The sequence below is a fragment of the Camarhynchus parvulus genome, chromosome 3, assembly GCF_901933205.1.
Source record: "Camarhynchus parvulus chromosome 3, STF_HiC, whole genome shotgun sequence".
Classification (NCBI taxonomy): domain Eukaryota; kingdom Metazoa; phylum Chordata; class Aves; order Passeriformes; family Thraupidae; genus Camarhynchus; species Camarhynchus parvulus.
This window is the reverse complement of record NC_044573.1, coordinates 51,618,318-51,630,144: the sequence shown is the minus strand read 5'-3', so window position 1 is coordinate 51,630,144 and position 11,827 is coordinate 51,618,318. Positions and strand designations below refer to the sequence as shown.

General features: G+C 38.9%; 1 protein-coding gene across 1 annotated transcript; it reads left to right on the top strand.

Annotated features, from left to right (window-relative positions):
• The first annotated feature begins 10 nt into the window (after positions 1 to 10).
• On the top strand, positions 11 to 10,667 carry ADAT2 (adenosine deaminase tRNA specific 2). Its single transcript, XM_030945018.1, has 6 exons — positions 11 to 101; positions 273 to 377; positions 5,880 to 6,030; positions 6,556 to 6,662; positions 8,344 to 8,416; positions 8,532 to 10,667. Exons 1-6 carry the CDS (start codon positions 45 to 47, stop codon positions 8,570 to 8,572), a joined length of 534 nt encoding a protein of 177 aa, XP_030800878.1. The 5' UTR covers positions 11 to 44; the 3' UTR covers positions 8,573 to 10,667.
• Positions 10,668 to 11,827: the final 1,160 nt, after the last annotated feature.

Below are 11,827 nucleotides of genomic sequence, written 5' to 3'. Positions count from 1 at the left end.
GCGGCACCGCCCGCGGTGCCCCGGAAGCAGCGCCCGGGCCAGGGATGGCGGAGGCGGGGGAGGCGGCTGTGCTGGCCTGGATGGACCAGGCGCTCGACGTGGTCAGTGCGGGCCAGGGCTCCCGCTGTGCCGCGGGGAAACCTCGGGGAGCCCCGGGCCCCTCAGGGCAGCGGGGAGGGGGCGGGAGATGGGGCCGGCGGAAGCTCCTCCCGCTGCTGTAACGCCGTCCTGTGCCTCTCGCCAGTCTGTCTGTCTGTCTGTCCGTCCCGCAGGCTAAGGAGGCGCTGGAGAAAGGGGAGGTTCCCGTGGGCTGCCTGCTGGTCTACAACGGCGAGGTCATAGGCAGGGGCAGGAACGAGGTCAACGAGACGAAGAACGTGAGTGCCACGGCCCGGGGACACGGTGGCTTTGCCGCCCCTGCCCTGCGCTTGTCCCGGGGCTGGGTCTCAGACGTGCTCTCCTAGAGTCACCTGGGGGTTTAGAGTGAGAAATGACTGTGCAGCCTCTCCTGATGAAGTCCTGTCCACAGGCCAGAACAAAGAGCTATTTCCTGTACATATTAGACCTGTTGCAACCTTAACCATCAAGTCAGCTATAAGATCTGGTGCTGAGACACCCATTAGTGCCAACAGGGATTTTGTACAACTGGAAGTTGTGTATAAATTAATCTGACTGCAGGATCTGGCTGTAATTTATATTAGATGTCTCAAATCTGAAAACATAATAAAAAGTTAAAATGGATCTTCTAAGCTGAAAAATGTAACTGTAAAGATGAATCATTATAGTAATTTGTCCTGCAGGAAAATCTGTAATGTATTAAGAGGATTCTAATACAACTTTAAGAAAGCCGGGTAAGAGAGAAGTTAGGTAAGTACTTTTGTACTTACCTAAGTACAAAAGTACTTACTGTGGGGAAAAGTACTTGTAAGTACTGTGGGGAAGCAGACACTTCCTGGGAAAATCATGCCAGAGATAGTAATATTGTGTAGAAATCACATGTTAATAAAGAGACAGAACATAACTGACAAGACTGATAACAAAATCAACTTAAAAACATCAGGGAAGCTGGTGTCAGGGCTGTCTGAAGGTACATACTAAAATGTAAGGACCCTGATTTAAAAGCAATCAGCTGGATTTTGGAGACAGTAATTTGTTAATATCTCTGAAAGCCAAGCTTTTTTTGAATTGCTGCTCAGCTCAAGTTTCAGTCCTTTTGTGGCTCAATTTTCATGAATGTTTATATTATAGTGATTGGAAATGCTGGGTACTTAGTGCTTCTAAATTTTTTATCAGATACGTAATTGCTCCATGTAGTCTGAAAAAAATCTAAGCTTGAAAGCAGTAGTTGTTATGAAATGTGAACGTAGGAAATTGTTTTCAGTTTTCTCCTAACGATTTCTGGCATTATTTAGGGACCATCCCGGAGAAAAAAAAAACAATCCTCTTGAACCATTGAGGCAGTTCCAGCAGACATCATAAATGTCAAGGTCTGTTTTAAAACTAATTTATTGTCCCACCTTATACTGAAGGATTCCTCCAGAACATCATTCCTCAGATGGCTAAAAAATGTCTAATTTCCAGTTTCAAACTTTTTATGTTCTGTTTATATCTCCCTGTTCTTGTGCCAGCACCATCCATTATTTTACATAGCTTGGATGTATTTAAAGTCTTATTCCTTTTCAGCTTTTGTTTTCCTCAAGCCAGCTGTTTAATTTCCTCTCAGAAGACAGGCTGGCTTTCTGTGTTCATTAGAATAATACTTTTACATAGCTATTCCAGCTTTGATTCATTTTTTCTTGAATTCACTTAACCAGAACTCTTAAGAACACTTAACTGGAATTTTATTCCAGATGGACTTTGCTTCGTTTGGTAACAATAGTGCTTCACATTCTCCCTGGAAGAAAGTCCACCCATGGTTTCTGGAGCTTCCTTGGTATTTTATGCTGTTTTGCTATTCTTCATTTGTTATTTTTTTATTTTATTTTTTTGTAATTTTTTTACTCCTGTCTTGAAGGCCATCCACCTCCTGAATGACACTCTCACCCTGTCACTTTTCATTATGTCTTTCATCATACAAAAGACATCACATCATCAGCTGTTTTCTGTAGGGGTTTTTCCAGTTAATGCCAGTGACACAACTGAAAACATTTAAGCCAAATGATCTTTGAATGTCTATGGTAATGAGATCCCTCTGGACAAATGTTTTCCCTGTCAATGCAATGTCTCTTCTTGCTCATCTTACATTCCTTGCATTAGGCTGTTTTCCTCACTCACAGTAATTTCACAGGTTGTGCTGTGCCAGATGCACTGGAGATGTCCAGAGAGACTGATGTTTCTCTTGCCTAGAAAAAACATTTGTCAAAGAAAGTTACTAAGTTAATTTAGTCTCAGCTATCTTAATGGCTTTTTGTTTAATTTACCTTTTATAAGGACTAGCCCTTATAACACTACTTTTAAAGGTTTGTTATCTTGCCTGCTTTACTATTGAGACCCTCCTGGATAGGTGTCATACAATTCTGACACTTATCCTTCCTGGTTTTTATTACAGTGACTCTGCTCTGAAGGTTTCACTCATGTAATACTGTCTTGATGCATTAAAGCATTGCTATGAGACTGGCAGCTTTCTGGCCTCCAAAATGCAGCTTTATAGCATTCTGACTTTTTTTAACTCCATGAAAACTTTGTTCCTGCTTTGAAGAAGTGGTCACTTACCCAATTAGATCTTCAGTCCTTCCCTGCAATTCTGCCTTTGGTCAGGACTCAGCTTGCCTCTGAGCCTTCTATCAGATAAATTCTGTCTTCTCCTTAAGCAGGTCCCTACATCCTCTGATGTAATGGGCTGAAGGTAGGAGCAGGTAGTGTCTTCTTTATGCCCTCTTTCATTATGTTCCTGAACTGCTCATTTTGGCAAAAAAATTAGTTTCCAAAGACTTCAGTGTTTTCAGGCTATCTCTTGTCACCCTGCATCCTATTTTTTTTCTTTTGCCTGCCATGTTCACAGCAGAACACATTCATGTCAGAAATACTGCTGCTTACTCTGTGGAAGTTATTTGCAAACTTTCTGATCATTACATTCTTCTGGGAGAAGTTGCTTTTGGGAGGAGGAAGTTTGGATACAGCTGTGTTTGGTTTATTTTATTTTTTAGGAGCATGGCTGTGGCATCAGCATTTCAAAATAGACATGACACTACTTGTCTTCCTTGGGCAACAGTGCAGCAAATGTCTAAGACATTGGGTTTAGACAGCCTGGCGATTCATTCACAAGCTTGTGCCAGTGCTGTGTTCCCTCTGGCAGCTCCCACACTTGCTTGTTCACAATCTTGCCTCAGACCAACATGAGAATTTTCTCCCTTACAGCATATGTGACCCTGCCCATCTAGAAATGGCTTTTTTTTGGCATCTTTATTCCAACATATGATCAAATCATTCACTTTGCAGTAAAATGCTCTCTGTCCTAGGTCCTTTGTTGATACACACAGACATCTCCTCTTTGTTCTGTTCTCTTGGGTCATTTTAGCAAGTGTCTTGCAGGCACAGTAGGGGATAATTGAAAATGAAGTATTGTTTGTGTAATGAAGCCACAAAATAACACAGCAATTTGAGCTTTGGACCCCTTTACTTTCACTTGTTAATTACGGTCTAAAATTTAGAAAGTAAGCTTCTTAGGGCAGTGGTGACACCTTTATTGTCTGTGAAACGTTTGCCACAGTTTGGGGCACTGTCAAGGCTTTTACCCCACTGAGTCAGCTTTTTTCCCTTGGTACACCATTTGCGACTCTGTAACAATTCTCATTTTCCCTTGTTACTCTTAACCTGCTTTTGCTTTCTTGGCTTTAAAATAGCGTGTAATATTTGGCAAGTTAAGCTTATGCGTTGAGTCAGTGATTCAAAATTAAAATAATCCCTCTTGTATGTTACTTTATACACAGCAAGTGAAAAAAAGGCTATCTAGTCATAGCTTAATAGAAAATAATAAAATAAAATCTTACGACAGACCTGGAAGGTCAGCTTTCCCTTATGTCTTGTCTTTAAGATGGACCTTTAACAGGTTGTGTAAGGAGGGAGCTTAAGAAGCAAGTGTAAACCTTCCCCTTGCACATCCTTTCCACTTCTGAAAGTGAATAGCTTGGGGACTTCCAGAGTCCAAGACTATATCTGGATCATTGTTTCTGATAGCTATCCTCCATGCACATATCCTCCATGAATTTGTCTAAACCTTTTTTGAACTCATTTATGTTTTTGGTTCCCATAGCATCCTGTGGCAATGAGTTTCACAATATAATTATGTAATTTGTGAAAGAGTACTTCCTTTTGTTTGTTTTATATCTGCTGTCTGATAATTTCATTGGGTGCTCACTTGTTATGAGAAATAATAAATCACAGTTATAACTGTGATTTTTCCACATTTTTCTTGATTATTTTAGAAACCTCTACTGTAGTCCTCTTAACTTGGAAAACTATTGACTGTATCTGTTAAGGGCCACAGTCTAATTAGTCTCTAAATGGAGACTGTTCTGTAACTTGGATAATCCTTTCTCACCCTGAGGTGAATTTGCCCTGATGTTCCTGTGTCTTTAAGACATGACATGACTAAAACAGTGTGTTTTACTTAAGATATGGGTACACTGGTGTGTAGTAGTGTGCTATATTAGTGTAATCTCATTTGTGTAGCTGTCTTCTATTACTGCAGAAGCTGGTAGGACCTGCAGCAGCTGCATGGCCTTTCTAGGAGTTTTTAAATGTATTTGAACAGTATTAAACATAGCAGTAAGTTATGAGTCCTTGGCCATGTATTGCAGAGCATCCCAGTGTTATCACCACAGATTTTCACAGTGCTAAAACATTAACCCAAGTTCATATTTTGAGAGGAAGCTATCGAGGGTCATATAAGGACGTATGAAACAGAGGTACAGATACAATCTGGATTGATTAAGTCTTACTCTAATGCTTGTGTCAAAAACATCCATTTTTTCAGAATAGATATAAAAGGAAATTCAAATAACCATCAAGCTCTAACTGAAGAGTCCTTTCAAAATCAGTACTTCCTGAAATTTTTGCTTTTGTTTTGTCACATTTCATTGGTGTAACAGAGTGCTGCAGACATTTCAGAGTGCTACTGGGACATTACTGATTGTTTTGGTCTCTCTGCTAATAAACTCAACACTTCTGTTCAAGTTTTTGTGCCATAGATACTGAGATACTAATCATTCAGTTATCTTGGATAAAAAAAAGAGAAATTAATATTCCTTTGTCTTTTTGTAATCAGTCATATGCTGAAATCCCTGCCTATTACTTGAGGGACTTACTGTACATGTATCACCAGGCAGCATTAAACCTGAGGCAGGTTTATGTGTACAGAGCACACCAGGCAGTTGTAGAAATATGCTGAAATTGTTGCATGTTCGTAGTGTATTCATTCCTTGTGAGCACAGGGATATTGTCAGAGGGAGGAAAAGGTACCAGCGAGGAGCACTTTGTTAATATTTCCAGAGAAAGTAATCCAGCCTGTATTCTTGCTTTTGGAAGTAGGGCAGGCTATGGGCTATGTCAGTTGTGCCAGTGAGCTTTGTATGTCCCTTAAGCCTCAAGCAGAGCTTTCATGTCTTGCCTCACTGTGCTGGCATGGCTGAGAGAGGAGAACTTCTGAGCATGCTCCTCTGCCTTGGAAAAAGTAGAAGAAAAAACTGTCACTTGTAGATTTTGTGTGCTACACACAAGAGGTTGGGGTTGAGTATTTTCTTTCTTGGATTATTTCTTCTGCAGTCTGGGTGGTATAAAATGTCTTTTGCAACTTGAACCAGCAAAGAGCATTACATTACTTCTGTAACAAAAGTGAATAAATGCAAACTTTAAAGAAAATACTTATTTTTATCTTCTAGGCTACTCGACATGCAGAAATGGTGGCAATTGACCAGGTCCTTGAGTGGTGCAAGCAGCACAAGAGAGACTATCGGGAGGTGTTCCCGCAGCTGGTGCTGTACGTAACTGTGGAGCCCTGTATCATGTGTGCAGCTGCTCTGCGCTTGATGAGTATCCTTTCCTGCTGACTCACACTGGGGAACTGTCTCAAACCATTACTCCTTCCACAGTGAGCCCACAAAGAAAGGCTGGACAGTGTCAGGGAAAGCCACGAGGGGTGGCTTGAGGGTCTGCACCCACCTCCATGATGAACAGCGAGGCTGAAAGAGAGATGGTGCAGTTATGGCAAACAATTGTTAGAGATTAAAAATACATTTTAGAGATGTTTGTTAGGATGTAAAATGAGTCCAATGCAGTTCAGTGTTCAGCTTTGAATGTTGTATCAATCAGTAAACCACGTCTTTGTATGCCCCTCCTTTGGGGACTCATGCTTCCCTGAGAAAGGCTGGATGTGCATCTTCAGCAGTACATCTTACATCATTCAAAAGTAAGTTCTGATTTTATGAGGGAGGAATTGTAGCTCAAGCTAATTTAGTTGGAAGAGTACTAGCACATTTTAGGAAATGTGATGACTGCCTAGATCAGGCTTCTGTACTTCCTGCTTGTTTTTTGCTTAATACCTTGACTCACTCCCATAAATTCCACGGGTCGTGTATGGCTGTCGAAATGAGCGATTTGGAGGCTGTGGCTCCGTTTTGAGCATCTCATCTGATGATATGGTGGACTCAGGAGACCCATTTGAAGTAGGCTGTAGAATGTTTCCCTTTGTTTTCCAGCTAGGGCACTGTGCCTGGCTTTGCTACCAGGTTTTTAGAATCTTATGCATCACTTTAAGAGGACACAAATGGAAGATGATCAAAGTCAAGTAAACTTGGCCTAATCAGAAAATAATGTTAAAAAAAATTAGGTCCTAAAAGAAAGCTGAAGAAACCCTGATGACAGTCTTAAATTATTTAAAAGGATGTGTCAAAGGGTAAGGAAAAGAATTATGCTTGTGGGACAAGGTAAGAATTAAATATATCTAAAATACGTGTAATACTTAGAACAGTAAGTATATGCTACAGGAAGAGATGGCGGAAAATTATTTTAAGCTGCAGAATGTACAAACATTAATCAATAAATATCAAGTAACAGCAACTTATAAAATTACTGGGTTTTAGCTGAGCCACTGGAAATTATTGTATTTTTGGTTTTCAGTCTGTGTGTTTATGAGGTAAAATGTATTAGCTTAGACTTACTTCATGTAGTTCAAATCCCAAAATAAATCTGAACTGCAACAGTGGCTGAGGAAATTCAGTTTAGCTATCAAGAAACTTTCTGAATAGTAAGGGATACTGAAAGACTGAACAGTGTCTGGGACAATTTAGGCATCTTTGTCATGTGAGAAAGGCTGGACAAGCGTTCAGTGGAGGTAGAGTATAAATAAATCTAAGTGCTTTACAGCATGATAGTACCTATGTACCCATACATAGATGTAGAGACTATTTATAGCATTTTAGTTATTACATTATTCACAGTTGTACATGATCTTGCCTTATACAGTGATACTGATTCCTGGAGTTCTTTTCCACGTTTCACATTAATGATTTAATGAATGTAAAAAAGAAGTAGTGTATTTCAGCTTTGTGAATAAGCACTAAAGGCTCAAGTGTCAAAGAATTTCAGTCAGGAAAACAATACTGTTTGGCACTCCAGTGTAAACATATTAGGCATCTTTCTGTCAGTGTGTCCGTGAGACTAACATCTGAATTAATTGGTGTAGTTGGTACTGGAAGAGTGTTCATTTGCTAACATTGGCATGTGGTATTTCAGTTTTTTATACATTCAGAAGACAGAAAGGAGAAGGTTCTTGATGCTATGAATCCTTTGTTTCTGTAGCCAACTGCAGTGGAATGTATAGGAGTAAATACTTATTTTTTAGCATGGGTGGAGATCTATTTAGTATGAGTGACATTTAAATGTTTTGTCATTAGAGTTCATGGCATAGAAAAGTATTTTAGAAGGATCAAAAAGATCTGAAAGGTCACTGTTAGGAATAAAGAATGGTTATGTGGATGAGTGTTTTCTGTCAGGAATGTTATCTGCAAATTCCTAGGTTCTTATGTTTCCAAGTGCTTGAGGATTATGGGAGGCTGGAAACACATTAATAAGAAAGAAATTGTAGATTGCCTAAAAATTTTACATAATTTACAAAAAAAGGTTTTTTTACCTAATATTAAGTTATTAGGGAAATTACTTATTCTATTAAACCTCAACACAGTGTTTTTAAAATGTATTAGGTATTAAACTTGAAAAGGAGATTTTTTTTGACCCCTAAGTTGATAGTACAGTTGTTTAAAATTATTCTGTACTCAAGGCATTATTGTGAAGCATGGAATACGTTATTCTCAGATGTGCTCACTAACATCATTCTAATTTGAGCAGTGCTCTTCTGGCTATCGTGCTGAAGAAGCAGTGGAATTGTTAAAAGCTTTTTACAGACAAGAAAATCCCAATGGTAGGTTTTACATTAATGCATCCATTTTGATCCCAACCTAATTTAAAAGAATGTTGGCACTGGAATTACTGTAATTCACTTCTGATAATTCTTCTCCTTTCCTGTTTCTTGGCAGCACCAAAATCCAAAGTACGGAAAAAGGATCGTCGTCAGTAGCCCTACACTGGTGGGACACAGAAACTTACCAAAAAATGATATGTGAAGGTTTCTTCAGCATGCTGCTTTTTGAAAATGTGCAGTTCAATCAAACTATGTTTAATTTTCTCTACAGAGTTTTTACTAATAGGATACTTAGTACCTGTTCCTGCATTTTTATATTTATGATTTCTTGTTATCATGACAAAACAAAAGAGTAAATGGCTGTTTTTAGAAAGAGGAAAATTGGTGGTTCAAGTCCACTTGTTTACAGACAGATCCATTAAAATGGTGCTTCTGTACAGCACATTCTAGAATATTTTTTCCTTCTGTGTGTGGAGAAGCATCTTGCTTTTCAATAGCAAATGTTTGCTTAAGCAAGCAACTCTCTTAGAAGGTTACATTTGTAAGTCCTCTGTGTGTGTATATTTATTCAAAAGGCATATAAAGGAATTGTACAGTCCTTGAAGACTTAGGACCATTTCAAATTTTTCCTCATTTTTTTCTACCCTAGCACAAGCCAGAATTTCAGAGGTAATTTCTGAAAGTCACATACCTCTGTAGACAGGGACGTACACACAATCACATGTCTGTTTGTGTCTGCTGTTGCTTAATAAGGATAAGCAAATATCACTTGGCTGCACAACACCTTCATACAGAGTTGTGGAGAAACTGTCCACAACTCTCTTTAGACTGTCCACTCCTGTTGTGAATATCAGTATAGGAAATACTTCATTTTTAAGAATCCACTAAGAGGTTGTTCTCAGCTCCTAAATTATAAAAATTATAAAATACATATATTACATACATGTATAATAATTATATACTAAATTATAGTAACCAAAATGAGCAAGTACAAGTGACATCCTGGAAACGAAGTTGGTAATAACATGAATAAAATATATTTAAGATACTTATCTTTTCATAATGTTGGTTGGCTTTGTCATTTCTGTGTACTTTGCTTGGCCATGCAGTAATTTTTAATCCAGAAGAGGGCCTTCAAGTTCCACTAATGAATTAAGAATATGAGTACGGTTCAATCTTGATTGTATGCCTCTTAGTGGATACCTACATGAAGAATGAAATTTTTATTTGGTTGTTACTCAGAAATTTGAGAAATGCTGTAGCTTTTTTTATTTTATGCAGAAGAGTGTTCAAAATTTTATAACTATAAAAACTGAATACAGTTAAATTTTTTCAATATTTCAAAGAAATGCTTTCAAAAGTGTTTTTAAGAAGAATATTAAAAGCATTACTTTGTCACCACTGTTCTTAATAACTTGTATTTTATGTTTTTACTTAATGTTTACAAAATGACATGGGAAAGAAACATTTTTACCATAATAGCTATTTTCAGAGTTTAGAAATAATATTTCTTTGCCTTAAGCCCTTTAACTGATGTCAGTAGCCTATCCTTTTCTCCTGACCATTACTTAGAGCTCTCTTTGAGTCTTTCCCATTCCATAAACAAAAGTTATGACTGTGTTTGTAGATTTAATCTGCCTCAGAGCTCAAAGGGCTTGTGAACCAGACAGCTAAGCTGGAAAAGCTATTTAGGAAAAGACCATTTTTAATGACTGGGATGGCTTTATTGGAAAGAAACAGGCATGCCTGTGTTTATGGTATTTGGCTGGTGATAGAAGATGGCAGTTTATCACTCTAGATATATTCACATCTCAGCTGGACCATAATTTTCTTATACCTTGAAGAAATCACGAAAGTCCAAATTAAAGACATCAGACATCTGGCTCGCTGCTGACATCAGTGACAGTAGGAATCAGAGCCTTCATACTGTTTTGAACCGCGACCTAAATCTCTCAACATAGTTTCTTTTTCAGAGGGGCTATGAACACTTTCCTTTCCCATTGCCTTCTTTCAAAGAAGGATGTTGTTATTGGAACATGTGGAACAGTAGGAGCCATGTAAATAAGTAGAAAGATTACTGGTAGTAGGACAAAATACGTTTTAAAAGCTTTGTCCAATTTTTCAGCCCTTAAGTTGGAACAGAATTTTTTTGTCAGTAGTAACCTGTCACTTAATAAACAGTTCAAGTCTTGTGCAAAGCCAAAAGAGGTTGAAGAGGATGAGAAAAATAAAAATTTCTTTTGAGAGCAATCAAGGCTAATAATGTGCATCTTGGAACAGATACATGGAAGAAAAATAGTGTAGCACAATAAAAGCTGTCATTTTTCAGAAAGGTTATAAAAGATACTTCAGTTTAATGTAATGTAATCAAAAGAAAAATGGTCTAGTATTGAGGTAAATTTGGATGGGGGGAGAGATTTGTTTTCGCTCTTTTTGTTGGTTGATTGGGTTGAGTTTTTTAAGCATAAAAATTAGCTTGGGGAACAAACTGCTGAAAGATTACACTGAAAGCAAAGATGGAACCTATTCACCTGAAAATCCTGCTACTTAGCCAAGTAAGAACAAATGCAGATAGGTAGGTATTTTTATAAAATAAACATATCAGCTCCTGTGTGAACACTGGCCCCTCCTCAGAGCCGTGCAGCTGGCTCCTCCTTGCTCCCCCAGGCAGTGCTCTCCTCCCTCCCTGCAAATGGCTCTGCCACCGCACTGCAGGAGCCCAGGAGGCTGGTCCTGTGCCACTGCCCTCAGAGTGCCTCAAGCAGGTGTCCCAGCCTGCTGTGCCACAGCTCTTCCTAACTTTTGAGCTTGTCAGCATGTTTTACAGTCAGATTTGCAAACTTGAGAGATCCACAAGAAATTACAGAGATCCTGGGCAGAAGTTTCTAAGTTCAGGCTCAGAGAAACCTCTCCGTGACTAAACTCAATGCAGGGGCTGGAAGAAAGGCAAGAGGAAGACATGACAATTATAACCTGGTGAGCTGACTGGTTTCAGTACTCTACATCAGAAAGTGAACTTAACAAGAGAATTAGAGAACACAGAAAGAATGCTAGGAAAAGAATCAAACCATTCTTGGAGGCTTATTCAATGAGAAGATGCTTGCTCATGGCTGCAGAAGCATAGGCTGGATTTGGAACTGCTGCTACCAGGTGAAATCCTGCAGCAGAATGGGTTGCACATCCTGGAAGAAGTATTGCTGTCTGTTTGCTGGGAGCCTGGTGTCAGGCTTTGGCTCTAGCTTTAGAGGAGTGTTGAGAGCAACAACTTTAATTGTTACTGACACCTGGAAAACTCAAGAACAGCAGCATATAAATGGTGCTATTCATTTTCACAGTGCTTTTATTTATTTTTATCTATTTGTTTCTAGGTTGCTACATAGCAGGATTCAAGAGCAGCAGTAAATATATTCA

What these genes read in the sequence shown, in the direction of transcription:
- ADAT2 (XM_030945018.1), top strand. Translation starts at nt 45, where the DNA reads ATGGCGGAGGCGGGGGAGGCGGCTGTGCTGGCCTGGATGGACCAGGCG. An exon ending in TGGACCAGGCGCTCGACGTG is followed by an intron (nt 102 to 272) that starts GTCAGTGCGGGC and finishes TCCGTCCCGCAG; the next exon opens with GCTAAGGAGGCGCTGGAGAA. An exon ending in AGGTCAACGAGACGAAGAAC is followed by an intron (nt 378 to 5,879) that starts GTGAGTGCCACG and finishes TTTATCTTCTAG; the next exon opens with GCTACTCGACATGCAGAAAT.